Source organism: Narcine bancroftii, chromosome 4 (assembly GCF_036971445.1).
Source record: "Narcine bancroftii isolate sNarBan1 chromosome 4, sNarBan1.hap1, whole genome shotgun sequence".
Classification (NCBI taxonomy): Eukaryota; Metazoa; Chordata; class Chondrichthyes; order Torpediniformes; family Narcinidae; genus Narcine; species Narcine bancroftii.
Genome location: NC_091472.1, coordinates 205,720,725 through 205,740,518, shown reverse-complemented (window position 1 = coordinate 205,740,518; position 19,794 = coordinate 205,720,725). Strand labels below are relative to the sequence as shown.

The following is a 19,794-nucleotide window of genomic DNA, read 5'->3' as shown; positions in this document are numbered from 1 at the left end:
GAGAACCACTGGGCTATTCAGTACACTGATATTTAATCATTTCCCCGTTGCCCGTCCTTCTCCCCATAACTTGGCTAATCAAGAATCCATCAATCACTGCCTTAAATACACCCACAACCATCTGCGGCAACAAATGCCTCAGTTGATCACCCACTCGTAATGACTGATAAATACTTTTATGTTTAATGAACAGGGTGGGGGCACGTAATCTGACAGGTTTGGTTAAGGACAGCACAGTTAGCACAGCGCTGTTACAGTGCCAGCAACCCAGGCACGAACTCACTGCTGTGTGTAGGAGTTTGCACGTTCTCCCTGTGTCCTCCCACCCTCCAAAACGTCATTGGTTGACACGGGTTTTATGGGCTGGAAGGGGCCTTCTACTGTGCTCTATCATTAAGAATATTTTTTAAATTGAAAACGAAAACTTGATGCACGTTCCCAGCAGTCCTCATTTTGCCTCACTCCACAAATCATACTCTCTCCCATGCCCAAGAATCCTTTCCCTTAGTTGAAGATTCACTGGTTTATAATTCCCACGACTCTCCCTCTTGAACAAGGGACTATGTTTGCCATCCTTCTCCCCTCTCGTGCCTCTTCTGTGGCCAGGGAAGTTGCAAAGATCATTGCCAACGTCCCAGAAATCTCTTCCCTTGCTTCCTGCAGTGATCTGGGGTAAATCCTGTCTAGTCCCGGGGACTTGTATCGTCATTTAGTTGCCTACAGACAATCTCTCCCATATTCTGCTCCTTAGATCTTGTGCCATCTCTCAGAGTTACCCTTATTTCATCTTGTATTCAGAGTGCCACCACACCTCCCTTGTTTCCTTGCTGATCCCTGATGCTGTTGGATATTTAAGACCGTAAGATATAGGAGCAAAAGTCAGCCATTTGGCCCATTGAATCTGCCCCACCACTCCATCATGAGCTGATCCATTCTCCCCTTCAGCCCCACTCCCCGGCCTTCTCCCTGTATCCTTTGATACCCTGACTATTCAGACATCTGTTAATCTCTGCCTTAAATATACCCAACACCCGTGGTAGAAAACCCAAGAGGGTCACCACTCTCTGGCTGAAGGAATTCCTCCACATCTCTGCTTTAAATGGGGCGCCCTTCAATCCTGAAGTTGTGCCCTCTGGTCCTAGACTCCCTAACCATGGGGAACAACTTTGTCACATCTACTCTGTGCAGGCCTTTCAACATTCAAAATGCTTCTATGAGATCCCCCTCATTCTTCTGATCTCCAAGGAGGACAGTTCAACAGCCGTCAAACGTTCCTCATACGCTAATCCCTTCATTCTAGGAATCATTCTTGTGAATCTTCTTTGAACTCTCTCCAATGCCAGCCCATCTGAAAGGAGCCCAAAACTGTACCAAATGAGGTCTCACCAGTGCCTTATATGCCTCAATGTCACGTCCCTGCTCTTCTATCCTATCCCTCTATGCAACATTGCATTCACCTTCTTCACCAACCGGAGGTCAATGTTCAGGGTATCTTGCACGAGGACTCCCTCCAAATTCTGAATTTTGTCAGCCTGCCCCTTTATTCTTTCTATCAGTGCATGACAGTACACTTACCAAAGATTTAAAAAATACACTTTCCAGCATTGTATTTGATTTGTCACTTCTTTGCCCGTTCTCCTAATCTGTCCGAGTCTCTCTGCGGTCCACCTCTCCACCGATCTTTGTATCATTGCTAACAAATGTTAAATTAGGTGAGTGTGGGGATTTACCTAAAATGAGAAAACCCAGGAGGAATGCGAGGTGTTGTTCCTCCCCTTTACCCAAATATTTGCTGGACAAACTCAGCCAGGTAGCATGCCTGTGTAGAAATATTTCAAACAATTGCTGGTGGAACTCCAGCAGTAACCGGCCTGGTTAAGAACTTACCCACGAGCAAGAGAAGGCCATTCATTCCACCTGCTTCACCAACCAGTGGGATTAGAGCTGACCCGGTCTTTGACTATTGTGCCAGAATTATTTCAGAAATGAGATGCGACACAGGAAATTCTTGGGAGAACCGGTTTTCCCAGGTGACTAAAATGTCTGTGAAGCTGCGGACAAATCAGTTGTCCATTTGGATGGTGAGAGAGAGAGACAGAGACAGAGAAGAGAGAGAGAGGGGAGAGAGGAAGAAAGAGGAGAGAGAGAGAGAGAGAGAGAGAGAGAGAGAAAGAGAGAAGAAGAGAGAGAGAGAGAGAGAGAGAGAAAGAGAGAAGAAGAGAGAGAGAGAAAGGTGTCTACAGTGGAAGTCCAATCCAGATGCTGGGAATATGGATCACCTGAGAATCCAGACTTTCTGAAAACTCTCAAACTTTTTAAAATTTAGCGAGTTTTTGCATGCGTGTGCAAGTACCACAGATGAACAGAGGGAACCATAGAAAACATTGGCTTTAACAGACCCATAATAGTGGATCCTAAAGCAGATAAACTTTGCAGTGTGAAGTTGAAACTGAGTGACCAACTTGAAATAATTAGGTGTACGCAATACTGTTCTAATGGAAACATACGGTATGGGAAAGTGCAGTGTTACTGCAGAAAAGTCCACGGTTGTTAAACTTGTGGAGCAGAACTATAGCTTCAGCCTTCGGGAGTCGTGCATGCTGCAGAATAATCTTCTCACAAAGAAATTACAAAGTCGTAAACAAGGTAATATGCAAAAGTATTTAAAGAAACCAAAAGAAGTGTCAAGCAGATGCAGTGGGAGCTGCACATGTCCCATCCACCAGCCCTGCAGCAGATGCAGTGGGAGCTGCACGTGTCCCCACCAGCCCTGCAGCAGATGCAGTGGGAGCCACATATGTCTCACCCACCAGCCCTGCACTTTTATTCTTACTTAAATTTGAATTTTAGAAGTACTGCCCGAGAATCCAGAAAATCCAGGCCGACTACCATCTCCGAGTAGCCTGGATTTTTGGACTTCTACTGTACAAAATGCAGGTCAACAGCCTAAATCCAAATGGGGAACGTACGGGAAATTCCCAACAGAATTGGCAGCGCATGTGTCGAGAGAAACTGAGGGACTGCTGCAGATGTTTGACCAGGTAAATGAATAGTGAGTCAAAGTGATGTTCAGAAGGCCATAATGAACGGTTGGTCTCTGGAATGGAGGCCTAGACTTGGACGAGCATGTCATCATTTCGGCTGGCACGGTTGAGAAAGCAGATAGCGGCAGGCAGAAGGCGATTTCGTGTAATATTACGTTCTGTACTGTTACATGACAATCAGGAACCTTGAATTCTTCAAGTGCAGCTGGAGTGCCTTTTGATTGTGCAATGATGTGATGTATCTGCATTTTGAAAAGTATCAACTGATTTGGGATTCTCAGCATGGCCAAGAGTGAGAAATACAGCCTCACAAATTTAATGTTTTTTTTTGTTTGAAGAAATGTCCAAGCAGATTGATGAGGGCAAGGTGGTGGTTGACAAAGTCCTGCATAACAGGCTGCTCGAGATCGCATGGGATGCAAGGAGCGCTGACCAACTGGCTTGGAGGACAATGGCAGAGAAGACGGGAGTGGAGGTTTGCTACCAGGATTGGATGGCTGTGAGCAGTGGAATGGCGCAGGGGCCACTGCTCCTTGTCACACGTAGGGACAATTTTGATGAGGACTCAAGAGGCATGATTAGTAAGTGGGCAGTCAACGGCAAAATTGCCGGGATGCCAACAGTGGGGAAGGAGGACTTGGAGGACGACAGGATGCAGGTGAACTGGGAAAGCAGACAAGGGAATGGCAGATGGCATTTAACTCAGGCAAGTGCAAGGTTTTTAGAATCAGAGTAGAAGAAGAAGAGGGTGGACCAGAGGTTCTCAACCTTTCCCTTTCCACCCACTTTCAGTAATCCCTACACCATTGGTGCTCTGTAAGGGATTGCTTAAGGTGGGTGGAAAGAAAATGTTTGAAACTCACTGTTTTAATCATCCCTAAGTGACTCATTATATGCACGGTTTCAGAACTCCAAAGGAAATGGGCCAATGACAATTTTTCTCCAGAAAAATATTTCAGTAACAATCGGGTCTAGAGCAGTGATTCTCAACCTTCCCTTCCCATCCACATCCCACCTTAAGCAATCCCTTACTAATCACAGAGCACCGATAGCTTGGGGATTATTTGAAGTGGGATGCGAATGGGAAGAAAATGGTTGAGACTCACTGGGATGGAGAGTGGAGGGAAGGAAACAGAGGGATGATGGAAAGAGAGACTGGTTGGTGGAGTGGGAATGGGAAGGTGAACAGAAATTGTAGACATCGACATTGATGGTGTCTGGTTGGAGACGGAATACAAGATGTTGTTCCTTCAATTTGTCAGTGGCCACAAGCCTGGCAGCACCCGACACCATGGACAGACAAGTCAGCGGGAGCGCTTTGTTGTTGCCATGAAGGTGCTCAACGAAATGATCTCCCTGCCCCCCAGTAAATGATAATGTGGGGGAGGGGGGCAGCAGAGACCTCAGGCAAAAAGCCCAGTGGTCCCTGAAAGTGGCTGCACAGGTTGACAAGGTCGCTGGCATCAGCGACTTCAGCAGTTAAGGCATCAAGTGCAAGATCTGGGCCATTGTGTTCCAATTGGAGAACACTAGGAGCACTGAGGGTTGCTCTTGTCACCACAGCAAAGATGCGATTAAGCTCAAGAGGGGGCAGGGGTTTCCTAGATTGGCACATGAGTTATAAAGATGGATTGGATCGGCTGTGACTTTTTTCCCTGGAACAAAGAAGGCTGCAATGATAAAATGATGAGGGGCGTGGATCGGAGAGCTTGCCACAGTCGTTTCCACGGCAGGACAGTCTAAAACTGGAAGGCTTAGATTTAAGGGGTTGAAAGAGGAACCTGAGAGGTTAACGTTTCTCACACAGAGTGATCGGTTTCTGAAATGAGCTGCCGGAGGCGGGAGCGGCAGCAACGGGAACAAGGTTGAAGAGCCGTCTGTGTGGGTCCTTGGACGAACAGGGCAGAGATGCAGAATTAATGAGATTGGTCCAGACAAGCATGATAGTCTCTGTGTGTCGGGCCGGCCTGTCTCCCTCCTGACGAACCCTGTGTGTAGGGCCGGCCTGTCTCCCAGCTGACCAACCCTGCAACTGCTCCCCCTTGGAATTCCCTACACCCAAGTCCGTCCCCCAGAACAAACCCTGGAATCCAGCCAGCAGTGAGTGTACGTTCATTCTTAATAAAAGCCTGTCATCTGGTAACTGCCAGTCTTTTGAAGTTATTGATAGTGTATCAGCAAGAAAGGATGACTTGATAGAGGACTACAAGGTTATGAGAGGGTGGACAGCCAGCACCTGTTTCCCAGGGCAGGGTCAGCAAACACCAGAGGACATGTCCACAAAGTTAGGAGAGGTAGGGTTAGAGGAGATATCAGGGGTGTTATTAACGCAGAGAGTTGTGAGTACATGGAATGCCTTGCCAGGGATGGTGCTGGAAGCTGAAACATTGGGGGCATTTAAGAGACTCTCAGACAGACACACGGATGGAAAAAAAATAGAGGGTTTTGGGTTAGGGAGGATTTAGTCCTTTTTTTTATTTGGGTCAGCACAACATCAAGGGCTGAAGGGCCTGTAGTGTTCTATGTTTTAAGTGTGAGGTGATTCTCTTTGACACGTGTTTGGAAGCCCCTGGTGGACAACGTCAGCATGGCTTTCTGAGAGGCAGGTCCCGTCGTACCAAGCCTCATTAAGTTTCTTGACCAAGGTTATTAATGAAGTTGAGTGATGGCCATTGACAAGGTCCCCATGGTAGGCTCCAAAGACATCAGGAACCTTGGCCACTTGGAGTCGGAATTAGCTTGGCTGCAGGGAGCAGGGGATAACAGCAGATGGTGCATATGTGGCCTGGAGGACAGAGACAAGGTGCCGTTCCCCAGGGGTCCCTGCTTTTTGTGATTTTTATAAATGACTTGGATGAAGAAATGGTGGGTCTGTAGATCGTGTCGAAGGTTGTCTACGTCACAACAGGATATACATTGGAAGCAGGGCTGGGCGGAGAACTAGCAGATGGAGTTCAATCTGGATGAGTATGAAGTGATGGATCTTGGAAGGTCGAATTTGAAAGGAGAGTACATGGTTATTCAACAAGAGATTTAATTTTTAAAATTATATTTACAACACAGTAGAAGCTGATTCTGGGCATTTAAACCTGTACTGTCCAATTACACAGATATTAATGTCCAATCCCGCATGTTTTGGAGGGTGAAGGAAACCCACGTAGACACGGGGTGAACGTGCAATCTCCTTACAGACAGCGCTGGATTCGAACCCGGGTCACTGGCGGTGTAATAGCTTTGTGCTAACCATCACACGAACCATGCCGTCCAATTCAAGGTCCATGGATTCCTCAAGGCTACCGCACAAGTTGATGGGAGTGGGATTAAGAAGGCACCTTTTCATAAATTTAAATGGATATTTTAAATTCAGACAGTGAGGAAGATTATCAAGCTGACAGGGTGATATAGGACAGTTAGAAGAGTGGGCTGGAAGATGACAGATGGAGCTTAATACTGATAAATGTGAGGTGCTACATTTTGGTTGGACTAATCAAATTAGGACATACACATTAAATGGCAGACAATTAAGGAATGCAGTGGAACAAAGGGATTTAGGAGTCATGGTACATAATTCCCTGGAAGTTGAATCACATGTGGATAGGGTGGTGAAAAAGGCATTTAGTATGTTGACTTTAATAAATCAGAGTATAGAACACAGGAGTTGGGATGTTATGTTGAAATTGTATAAGGCATTGGTGAGGCCAAATTTGGAATATTGTGTGCACTTTTGGTGGCCGAATTACAGGAAGGATATAAACAGTATAGAGAGAGTGCAGAAGAGGTTTACGAGAATGTTGCCGGGGTTTCAGGGTTTGAGTTACAGGGAATGATCGGGCAGGTTGGGACTTTATTCCCTGGAGTGTAGAAGGTTGAGGGGTAATTTGATAGAGGTATTCAAAATTATAAGGGGAACAGATAGAGTCAATGTGGACAGGCTTTTCCCACTGAGGGTGGGGGAGATTCAAACAAGAGGGTGGGGATTGAGAGTAAAAGAGGAAAAGTTTAGAGGAAACATGAGGGGGAATTTCTTCACGCAAAGCGTGGTGGGGTTATGGGATGACCCAGCAGTGGTGGTAGAAGCGAGATCGATGTTAATATTCAAGGATAGGTTGGATAGGTATATGGACGGGAGAGGTGTGGAGGGTTATGGGCCGAATGCGGGTCAGTGGGACGAGGTGGGAGAAGATGTTCGTCACAAACTAGTAGGGCCGAACAGGTCTGTTTCTGTGCTGCAAATGGTTATATATAGCAAGGAAGCAGGCCATTTCAGTCCACGAGTCCACACCGCCCAATTTACACCCAATTAACCTACATCTCCGGTACGTTTTCGAATGGTGGGAGGAAACCGAGCCCCCGGGGAAAACCCACACAGATACAGGGAGAACGCACAAAGTCCAATCCCGATCACTGGCACTGTACAGACATTGCACTAACTGCTATACCAATTGGCCCCCTGATTAGTCAGGGAATAGAGTTCAAGAGCCGCAAGGTAATGTTTCTACAAACATGCCGTTCGACCAGACTTGGAGTATTGGATTCAGTTGTGGTTACCTCGTTACAGGAAGGGCATAGAGAGGCTTTAGAGAAAGTGCAGAAGTTTACCAGGATGTTGCCTGGAGTGGAGAACATCTCTTCTTAAGTTCGGTTGACATAACTGGAGTTATTTTCTTTGTAGCAAGGACAACTGAGAGGTGACGACTGATAGATAGGTTGGACAGTCAGCACCTTTTTTTCACTGGGGTAACAGTTGGAAATACTAGAGCACATCCGTTTAAGATGAGGGGAGGAAAGTTTAGGGGAGATGTCAGGGCTAAGTTTTTTTAACAGAAAGTGGGGAGTGCCTAGAACGCATTACCAGGGGTGGTGGAGGAGGCTGGTACAAAAGGGACATTCAAAAGACACATGTACAAAACCATTTCTGACGCCACGGGAACAAAAGAAATGTCCTACTTGTAGGTCAGATCTGTTTTCTTCCATTTTCCTCCTGAGATGACAAAGCGTCTCCTGCGTTTCGTGTTGCCAAACCACACGTGGCCAGCCTTTCCTGGGGGAAGATCGGGGACACCGCAGCGTAGAGGCTTAAGCAGACCTGAGCCTTGTTCCACACGGTGTTGGGAGACAGGAACTGTTGGCAGGAACAGACCATTGGCCAAGGACAGTGCCAGTCTCCTCTCACCCTTTGGCTTTGGAAAATAGAAACTCATCTTCTGCAGCCAACCCTGAAAAGGTCAAGAGCTCAAAATTAGCTGGAGTCCACTTTAATAAAATGAGCGGTGAAAGAGAATTTGAAAAGCAATGAGCAGCAAACTAACGAAGAGGCCATCGAATTCAGCTCGGTGTCTCATACAATCATTCCCCAGAGGCTAGGGGAGAAGCTGTCCTCGCTGGGACGCAACACCCCTCTCTGTAACTGGATCCTGGACTTCCTGACAGGAAGACCACAGTCTGTCCAGATCGGTAGTGAAACTTTGAACAGCATCACGTTGAGCACTGGCACACCTCAGGGCTGTGTGCTCGGCCCTCTCCTGTTCATGCTACTGACCCACGACTGCATCACCAGATCCAGCTCCAACAGTGTCAACAAGTTTGCAGATGACATGACAGTCATCAGCTTCATCAGCAACAACGAGGACTCGCTCTACAGAGAAGAGGTGGGAAATCTCGTGAAATGATGCGAGAGTAACAATCTGAGCCTTGACGTGGACAAGATGAAGGAGATGATTGTGGAGTTCAGGAGGACCAGGAACGACCATCCTCCTCTACACAGCAACAACTCTGTAGTAGAGAGAATGGAGTGCAACAAGTTCCTTGGAGTTCACTTAACCAGTGACCGATTGTGGATACACATCATCTCCTCACTTGTCAGGAAGGCGCAACAGCGACTGCACTTCCTGAGAAGACTGAAACGGGCAAGGCTACCAGCCACCATTATGACAACCTTCTATAGGAGCTCTATCGAGAGTGTTCTAGCTGGCTGCATCACAGTGTGGGTACGGTTGCTGCAGAGAAATGGATTGGAGGTCAATCCACAGGACCATAAGTGGCAGAGAGGATCTCTGGAGACTCCCTTCCCTCCATCGATGTGATCTGCTGGGCACGCTGTCTGAAGAGGGCGTGCAAAATCACCGAGGGCCCCTTCTGCCCTGCACACAGCATCTTTCAGCTGCTCCCATCAGGGAAAAAATACAGGAGTATCAGAGCCAGCAATGGCGATACTAGGGGCTGCAGACCGCACTGGGTGACACCATCAGAGGGGGTGAGACCAAAATGACTGACTGTAAAATGTTTGTGCAGTGTTTCAGCAGAAATTTATTACTTTTGAATAAAAATATTCCAGCACTTAGTTATAACCAAAACATTTTTCATCAGCCCAACTTCCATGTATTACTGTACCTACAAGGCTAAAACTCGAAGCTCATTTCCTTTATGAATATTCTAACGTGTCCCGGTCAGAGCTGTCGTGACGACACTTCGAGTTGCATGGTTTCTTCTGCAGGCACTACAACCACACGCTGTTGTTTTCATTGCTGCCGGTATTCTTATAGTCGCTGCTTTGGTCAAATGTTCCAGTATTTTAGCTACAATATCATATTTGTGAACCTCTATCAGTAATTCTTTTCAAGAATGAAGGAAAATCAAAAAAAATACTTCATGGGGGGGGGGGGGGGCAGGGAGGGGTGGGGGTGACACCATGAATTATCGCACTGGGTGACAGCAACCCTAGTGACATCACTGAGAGCCAGCACCACCAGGCTGAAGAACAGCTTCTTCCCACGGGCAGTGAGAACACTGACCGACCAAAGCAACTGCTCACACTGTCTGTCCGAAAGCCTCAGATGCACGGAATAATATTTATTCATTTTTTTTGTCTATGAATACCCGTCCTGCATATGCACGTGTGTTATAAATAAGCAAAAACTCAAAATGCTGGAGAATCAGTGACGTTTCCGGCTTGTGTGTTATGCCTGGTTGTGTGTCAACATGTTTTCTACGGGAAATGCTGTTTAGTCAGGTTGTACTTGGGCAATCAGATGACAGTGAATTTGACTCGAAAGCCTGTAGTACCCCTCCCTCCCAGGCACAGAGAGAGGAATTCCTTGGCGCTGATCTCGACACCTCAGGCTCTTGCACAGTGTGAATAACAACAGCCGGCAGGTCGGCCCAATGCTGTTACATCAGCTGTTTTCACACCACAGGCGAGCTGTGACCCTATTTTGTCCTGGGTGAAATTCCCAGGAATTCAGGACATCCGAGGGCCTTTCACACCGCGGTCCAAATTCCCGGGAATGTGCCCTCCCCAGCAATTTAGGGGGTTCCGCCCCCCCCCCCCCCCCAGCGATGACGCGTGATGCACTCATAGGTGTAAGACCAATTTCACTCCCCTCCACCGTCGATCAGTCAATCGCCCACTCCCTCCCTCCGTCGCCCCACCCTGTGTTTCAGCACATCGCGACGGCAGCACGATGCGGGATGAACGGCTGACTTCGTTACCCATAATCCCTCACGCAGCTGGAACTTCTCCAGGAACACAGCTGCGTGAGGGATCATGGGTAATGAGGATGCCCATTCATCCCGCATTGTGTTGCCGTCGCTACGGGCCAAAGTGTTGTCAGGTGGCAAGTCTTTCTTTCCTTTGGCTTGGCTTCGTGGACGAAGATTTATGGAGGGGGGGGGGGTAAATGTCCACGTCAGGTGCAGGCTCGATTGTGGCTGACAAGTCCGATGCGGGACAGGCAGACACGGTTGCAGCGGTTGCAGGGGAAAATTGGTTGGTTGGGGTTGGCTGTTGGGTTTTTCTTCCTTTGTCTTTTGTCAGTGAGGTGGGCTCTGTGGTCTTCTTCAAAGGAGGTTGCTGCCCACCGAACTGTGAGGCTCCAAGATGCACGGTTTGAGGCGATATCAGCCCACTGGCGGTGGTCAATGTGGCAGGCACCAAGAGATTTCTTTAGGCAGTCCTTGTACCTTTTCTTTGGTGCACCTCTGTCACGGTGGCCAGTGGAGAGCTCGCCATATAACACGATCTTGGGAAGGCGATGGTCCTTCATTCTGGAGACGTGACCCACCCAGCGCAGCTGGATCTTCAGCAGCGTGGACTTGATGCTGTCGGCCTCTGCCATCTCGAGTACTTCGATGTTAGGGATGAAGTCGCTCCAATGAATGTTGAGGATGGAGTGGAGACAATGCTGGTGGAAGCGTTCTAGGAGCCGTAGGTGATGCCGGTAGAGGACCCATGATTCGGAGCCGAACAGGAGTGTGGGTATGACAACGGCTCTGTATACGCTTATCTTTGTGAGGTTTTTCAGTTGGTTGTTTTTCCAGACTCTTTTGTGTAGTCTTCCAAAGGCGCTATTTGCCTTGGCGAGTCTGTTGTCTATCTCGTTGTCGATCCTTGCATCTGATGAAATGGTGCAGCCGAGATAGGTAAACTGGTTGACCGTTTTGAGTTTTGTGTGCCCGATGGAGATGTGGGGGGGCTGGTAGTCATGGTGGGGAGCTGGCTGATGGAGGACCTCCGTTTTCTTCAGGCTGATTTCCAGGCCAAACATTTTGGCAATTTCCACAAAACAGGACGTCAAGCGCTGAAGAGCTGGCTCTGAATGGGCAACTAAAGCGGCATCATCTGCAAAGAGTAGTTCATGGACAAGTTTCTCTTGTGTCTTGGTGTGAGCTTGCAGGCGCCTCAGATTGAAGAGACTGCCATCCGTGCGGTACCGGATGTAAACAGCGTCTTCATTGTTGAGGTCTTTCATGGCTTGGTTCAGCATCATGCTGAAGAAGATTGAAAAGAGGGTTGGTGCGAGAACACAGCCTTGCTTCACGCCATTGTTATTGGAGAAGGGTTCAGAGAGCTCATTGCTGTAACTGACCCGACCTTGTTGGTTTTCGTGCAGTTGGATAATCATGTTGAGGAACTTTGGGGGACATCCGATGCGCTCTAGTATTTGCCAAAGCCAAAGCCCTTTCCTGCTCACGGTGTCGAAGGCTTTGGTGAGGTCAACAAAGGTGATGTAGAGTCCTGTTTTGTTCTCTGCACTTTTCTTGGAGCTGTCTGAGGTCAAAGACCATGTCAGTAGTTCCTCTGTTTGCGCGAAATCCGCACTGTGATTCTGGGAGAATATTCTCGGCGACACTATGTATTATTCTATTTAGGAGAATCCTAGCGAAGATTTTGCTTGCAATGGAGAGCAGCGTGATTCCCCTGTAGTTTGAGCAGTCTGATTTCTTGCCTTTGTTTTTGTACAGGGAGATGATGGTGGCATCACGAAGGTCCTGAGGCAGTTTTCCTTGGTCCCAACAAAGCTTGAAAAACTCATGCAGTTTGACATGCAGAGTTTTGCCGCCAGCCTTCCAGACCTCTGGGGGGGATCCCATCCGTACCTGCTGCTTTGCCATTCTCAGTTGTTCAATTGCCTTATATGTCTCATCCTGGGCGAGGACCTCATCCAGCTCTAGCCTTAGGGGCTGTTGAGGGAGCTGGAGCAGGGCGGAATCTTGGACTGAGCGGTTGGCACTGAAAAGAGATTGGAATCGCCTGCATGATGCAGCACGCAAGTGCTGACATCACGCAGCTTCCCTTATCAGTTATTTGGCTTTTCACACCGCAAGAAGAGGGCGGTCGGAAACATTTCCAAGGTCCACAGCCCTGCCACCGTGGAACTGTTTAAAATTCCCGTGGCGGACCTTTTCACACCGCAGGGAGAGGGTGGTCGGTGAACATTTCCAGGGTCTGTAGCCCTACCACCATGGACCCGTTTAAAGTTCCCGCGGCGGATCTTTCACACTGCAGGGAGAGGGCGGTCGGGGAACATTTACACCATGGACCCGTTTAGAATTCCCGGGACCGACCTTGCACATCACAAGTTCCCAGGAAAATTTCCTGAGCTGTGAAAAAGGCCAGCATTAGCGAGAGAGGTTCGAATCCGGCGCTGTCTGTAAGGACGTTTCCCCCATCCCCTACCCAATGTCTGCGCGGGGTTTTCCCCACGGTTGGAGGTAGAAAGTGGGCGGCACGGACTGTGACCCCGCTGGCTGTGTACATTTCAATCGGCAGCCCGTGGTCCGGGCGTGCCGGGACCGGTCTGTAGATGTAGCCTCAGCGGGAAGCGCTGCCTCTTCTGTTCCACTGAATACCTGGCTGCGTGTCGGCACTTGTCCCTCTCCTGGAAGCCCCGCTCGAACCCCTGCTCCCACCGGCGGCACTGAAACAAAGGGCGCCCCGGGGCCAGCACTGGATCCCACCGCGGCGCTCCCTGCGGCGACGCTGCTCGCCCACAACCGTCTGAGACTCCGTGCTCCAGCATCGTTCCGACTCCCACCACCCCCCCCCCCCCCCCTGCCAGCACCCCGATCCCGGAGCAGGACCCGACTCCAGGATCCAGGAGCCGGTTGGGACTGCCACCCCATGATCCCTGTGGGCAGCAGCGGGACACGGAGATACCGAGGAGCTCACCCCCCGCATGGGTGCGACCGGACCGGAGTAGCTCTCTTACCCGTGGCCGCTCGCCCCCGGGCGCGGGCACGGCGCTGCTGCAGACCACCAGAGCGGCGGCCACACCGACCACCCACATCTTCTCGGGAGACGCTCCCGACGGCGGCCGCGAGAACTATTGCGGGAGCGCGCGTCGCTCGAAACCAAACAGACCGCGGGCACGTCCGCTCCTCATGGCGCTTCATGACCCGGCAGGCCCCCTCCTCAAAGAGCTAACACCCCACCTCCCAACCCCCCTCACATCCCTCAAACACCCTCCACACCTCCCAATCCCCCTCAGACCCCCACACCCTCCCAAGCCCCCCTCACAATCTCCCAAACACCCCCACACCCTCCCAAAATCCCTCACCCCCACACTCTCCCAAACCCCCCTCATACACCCTCAAACTCACCTCACAACCCACCACCCTCCCAAACTCCCCTCTACACACCCTCCACACCTCCCAAGCCCCCTCACATCCCCACCCACACCTCTCTAACACCTTCCACACCTCGCAACCCCCACAGCCATCTACACACACCCACACCCTCCCAAATGTCCTCTCACCCCCCACACCCTCCTGTGAGAAACAGAAGTACCTTCACAGAAATTGCTCGAGACAAAAATTGAGAACAAAGAACATTTATTATACAGCAATGCAAAGTTGGGTGCTATCCCCTTACCCTGGGAATACACACACATACTGGGGCTCACCCAACTTTTATACAGTTGATTTCAGTATAGAAATACCCTCCCCCTTACATTCTTCTGCCTCCTGGATGAGTTTGGCATTAGGCAATCCTGTCTGCCTACCTGCTGTTTCTGTGAACTTGGAGGACCAGGGGGTATCCTGTCTGTGTCCCATCATGTCATTGTCCTTATTGACACTTTCCCAACCCTCAGGGCTAATTACTAACTCATATATGCAGAACTTGCTAAGCTAGAAGACCCTTATCTTATTCAGACTCACTTTACTTCCTACATTTTATTATCTACCCTTATCCTATTCATACTGGCTTTATTCATTACACATATATCCATACTAGCTTTCTTCATCTCTCATATTTTTATATTAGTTTTACTCATCTCTCACACTCCCAAATGTCCTCACACCCCCCACACCCTCCCAAATGCCCTCACACACCCCACACCATTCCAACACCCCTCACACACCCCACACCCTCCCAACCCCCCTCAAACCCCACTCACTCTCAAACAACCCCCACACCCTCCCAAATCCCCCTCACACCCCCACACCCTCCCAACCCCCCTCACATCCCCCACACCCTCCCAACCCCCCTCAAACCCCACTCACTCTCAAACAACCCCCACACCCTCCCAAATCCCCCTCACACCCCCACACCCTCCCAACCCCCCTCACATCCCCCACACCCTCCCAACCCCCCTCAAACCCCACTCCCTCTCAAACAACCCCCACACCCTCCCAAATCCCCCTCACACCCCCACACCCTCCCAACCCCCCTCACATCCCCCACACCCTCCCAACCCCCCTCAAACCCCACTCCCTCTCAAACAACCCCCACACCCTCCCAAATCCCCCTCACACCCCCACACCCTCCCAACCTCCCTCACACCCCCATAACCACCCAACACCCCCCCACACCTACACAAACCCCCAGACACACCCACACCCTCCCAAATGCCCTTCACACCCTCCCAAACCCCCTCACATCCCCACACCCTCCCATCACCCCTCATACCACCACACCCTCCCAAATCACCCTCACACACCCCCACACCCTCCCAAACCCTCACACCCCACACCCTCCCAAACTGCCCTCACACATACACACTCCCAAACCCCCTCAAAGCCCCCACACCCTCCAAGAAACCCCTCACACCCCCACACCCTCCCAAACACCCCCACACCCTCCCAAACCCGCTCACATCCCCCACACCCTCCCAAACCCCTCCACACCCAACCCCCATACACCCCTCCCACACCCTCCCAAACCCCCTCACACCCCACACCCTCCCAAACACCCCACACACCCTCCCAAACCTCCTCACACTCCCCACATCCTCCCAAACCTCTTCACACTCCCCACATCCTTGCAAAACCTCCTCATACCCCACCCCCTCCCAAACACCCTTCACACCCCCACACCCTCCCAAACCCCCTCACACTCCCCACACCCTCCAAAACCCCCTCACACTGCCACCCCCTCCCAAACATCCCTCACACCCCCACACCCTCCCAAACCCCCTCACACCCCACACCCTCCAAACCACCCTCACAAACCCCCACACCCTCACAAACCCCCACACCCACCCAAACCCTTCCAAACTGCTCTCACACACCCTCCCAACCCCCCTCACACCCCAGGCAGAGACTGGGGAAAAAAACAGACTTTGCTCTCAGAGCAGGAGGGAGCGAGAGAGAGGAGAGACACAGACTTCGTTTCCAGAGGGACAAGCTGGCAAGCTTTGGAAGGCGGCCTGGTCAAAGTAGAGGACTGGCTGTCTGGTGTTTCCCTTTGTGAGAGATGAGTAAAACTAATATGAAAATGTGTGTAATGAATAAAGCCAGTATGAATAGTATAAGGGTAGATAATAGAATGTAGGAAGTAAGTCTGAATAAGATAAGGGTCTTCTAGCCTTAGAGAGTCAGCAAGTTCCGCATATGTAATTAGTAAGCAAGCCTAGACAGAATTAGCAAGTTCTGCATATAAGAGTTAGTAAGCCCTGAGGGTCGGGAAGGTGTGAATAAGGACAAAGGCAGGTGAATAAGGACAATGACATGATGGGACACCGACAGGATACCCCCTGGTCCTCCAAGTTCACAGAAACAGCACGTAGGCAGACAGGATTGCCTAATGCCAAACTCATCCAGGAGGCAGAAGAATGTAAAGGGGAGGGTACTTCTATACTGAAATAAACTGTATAAAAATTGGGTGAGCCCCAGTGTATGTGTGTATTCCCAGGGTAAGGGGAAAGCACCCAACTTTGCATTGTTGTATAATAAATGTTCTTTGTTCTCAATTTTTATCTCGAGCAAATTCTGTAAAGGTACTTCTGTTTCTCACACCTTGGAACAGGAGAAACAGAAAGGAACTCTGTGGTGACCTGAAAGAAAGAAGTTGTCATCTGGAGAACCCTGAAATGGGGCAGGTTTTGTCAGCAAGACACTGGAGTGACTGTCCTGGAACAAGAAAGCTCTCTCTCTGAAAACCAACAAGAATTCTCCTGAGTGGTAACCATTTACCTGTTAAGCACCAAAAAGATTGGTGAACTTTATTAATGTTAACTTCTGTGCACAGTACAAGAATTGCCTGCAACCAGTGAGATTGGACTGTGATCCAAAGAACTTTGCTGAACTTACATACACATTACACACACATGTGCACTTAGAATTAGAAGGGGATTAAGTAGGTTAAATAAGCCAATATAAAATAAGTTAAAGTTTAATTCTATTTTTGTTCAGAGATAATTAAAAGCAACTTTTGTTTAAGTAACCCTTTGTCGTGATGCATATCTATTGCTGCTGGGTCTTGGGGTCCTCTGGACTCGTAACACAACAAAAACTGGATACTTTTAATGATTTTTTTACGGGATGGAGAATTGAGAAGGTTGATTTATTGATGGAAATTGATTAATTGGAGAATCAGAGCCCATAACAATCATCATGTGAAGATTGTGGGTTTTACTGGAAGAATTTGAAGGATCAGAACTGATTAGTTTTTTTTCAAAAATGAATACCGATGTTTCCGGAGCGGAAATGTTTCCGAATGGTTTGGAATTGGACAGAGCACTTCGAGCTTTGAGAAGGAAACTGATGCCTGGCCAACCACCTCGATCTGTTTTGATCACGTGTCTGAGATATCAAGATAGAGAATTGATTTTAAGATTGGCAGGTCCTCTGATGTTTCAAAATAGAAGTTTTTTTAATGCAGATCTCAGTCAAAATATTATTAAAAGACATAAAGAATTTAATTTGGAAACTAAAGAGACACAAGAACTACTAGCTCAAAAAATAGATATAATGGAAAATTATAACAGAAGAAATAACATAAAGATAGTGGGCCTTAAGGAAGATGAAGAAGGCAAGAATATGAGGGAGTTTATAAAAGAGTGGATCCCTAAGACCCTAGGATGTCCAGAACTACAGCAAGAAATGGAAATAGAAAGGGCACATAGAGCATTGGCCTCTAAACCACAACCACAACAAAAACCAAGATCTATTGTAGTAAAATTCCTAAGATATACTACAAGAGAAAAGGTACTGGAGAAGACAATGGAAAAAGTAAGAGAGGGCAACAAACCACTGGAGTATAAAGGGCAAAAAATCTTCATTTATCCAGATATAAGTTTCGAACTCCTAAAGAAGAGAAAAGAGTTCAATACAGCAAAGGCGATTTTATGGAAGAAAGGGTATAAATTTATACTGAAGCATCCTGCGGTATTGAAAATATTTATTCCAGGACAACAAAACAGACTCGGATCCAGAAGAAGCACGAAAATTTGCAGAACAATTACAAAAATAGACTGAGGGATGAAGACGGGTAATGAGAGTAAAAATGATCATGATTGATATGTATGTGGGTAAAGACAAAAATAGACTGAGGGATGAAGACGGGTAATGAGGGTAAAAATGACCACGATTGATATGTATGCGGGTAAAGAGGTATAAGAGTGAATAGAGACAATGTGCATACGTGAAAGTATCTGTAATTAGAGGAAAATATAGATAGTATAGACAAGAATTAATAAGGGAAGGTAATGGAATAGAGAGAATAAGGAGGGAATTAAAAGAGTGACCTTTGTGACATATGAAAAGTGAAATCTTTTCTGGGGGGGGCTGGGTGGGGGAAAAGAGCGGTCACTGCAAAATCATTTGACGCTTGCGAGTGGATTCGCAAATCCAAATGGAGAGGGGAGATGTGGTTGTCCGACAAGGGATAAAGGACAACTCAGGAGGGGAAGGGGAGATTGGGGATAAATAAGATAGAAATAGGAGAATAAGGAAAATGTTGGATGTTGTAGGAATGTTGTCTTGTAAAGAGTTGAAAATAAGAAAACAGAAATGGAAAAGGAGGAAAGGTAATGATGGAAAAACGGAAAGAGAAGATAAACAAAATATAAAATGGCTACGCTGAACTATATGACTTTAAATATTAATGGAATACATAACCAAATTAAAAGGAAGAAACTACTAAATTTACTGAAAAAGGAAAAAATAGATATAGCATTTGTCCAAGAAACACACTTAACTGAATTGGAGCACAAGAAATTAAAGAGAGATTGGGTAGGACATGTAACAGCAGCATCGTATAATTCAAAAGCAAGAGGAGTGGCTATATTAATTAGCAAAAATGTGCCATTTAAAATAGAAGAGGAAATAATAGATCCAGCAGGGAGATATGTTATGATAAAATGTCAGATATATTCGGAGCTTTGGAATCTACTTAATATATATTCACCTAACGAAGAAGATCAAAAGTTTATGCAAGATATCTTTTTGAAGGTAGCTAATACGCAAGGGAACATACTAATAGGAGGGGATTTCAATCTGAATTTGGATCCAAATATGGATAAAACGGGGAAAAAAATTAACAGGAAGAACAAAGTAACCAAATTTATAATTAAATCAATGCAAGAAATGAAACTTGTGGACATATGGAGGAAACAAAACCCAAAAGAAAAGGAATACTCATACTACTCGACTAGACATAAAACATACTCAAGAATAGACCTATTTTTGTTATCAGCTAGTATGCAGGACAGTACTGAAAGTAAAGCTAGAGGACATCCCTCCAAGAATGTATAGATGGAGATTAAACCCCATGCTACTTAAAAGACAGGATTTTAGAGAATTTATTGAAAAACAATTAAAAATGTATTTTGAAGTAAATACGGAATCAGTGGAAGATAAGTTTATACTATGGGACGCAATGAAAGCATTCATTAGAGGGCAAATAATAAGTTATGTAACCAAGATGAAGAAGGACTACAATCAGGAAACAGAGCAGTTGGAAAGGGAAATAGTAAACATAGAAAAAAAATTAGCAATAAAGGAAGATACAACCAAAAGAAGAGAATTGGCGGATAAAAAAATAAAATATGAAACATTACAAACATATAAGGTGGAGAAGAATATAATGAAGACATAACAGAAATATTATGAACTAGGTGAAAAAACACACAAAATCTTAGCATGGCAGCTTAAGACAGAGCAAACTAAGAAAATGGTATTGGCAACAAGGAAAAAAGACAAACAAATGACATATAATCCAAAAGAAATTAAGGAAAACTTCAGAGAATTC

At 47.5% G+C, this 19,794-nt stretch overlaps 1 protein-coding gene across 2 annotated transcripts in view; it reads right to left on the bottom strand.

The window, feature by feature from the left end:
• mmp11a (matrix metallopeptidase 11a) overlaps positions 1-13,623 on the bottom strand; it is a 36,139-nt gene extending 22,516 nt beyond the window's left edge. For both annotated transcript variants that reach the window (XM_069930463.1, XM_069930462.1), the window contains exons 1-2: positions 13,532-13,623; positions 7,992-8,260 (exon numbers count right to left, since the gene is read on the bottom strand). In XM_069930463.1, coding sequence (XP_069786564.1) covers positions 7,992-8,260; positions 13,532-13,609 — 347 coding nt within the window. In that variant the 5' untranslated portion in view covers positions 13,610-13,623. The remainder of the gene's footprint in view (positions 1-7,991; positions 8,261-13,531) is intronic.
• Between the last annotated feature and the right edge of the window lie 6,171 nt (positions 13,624-19,794).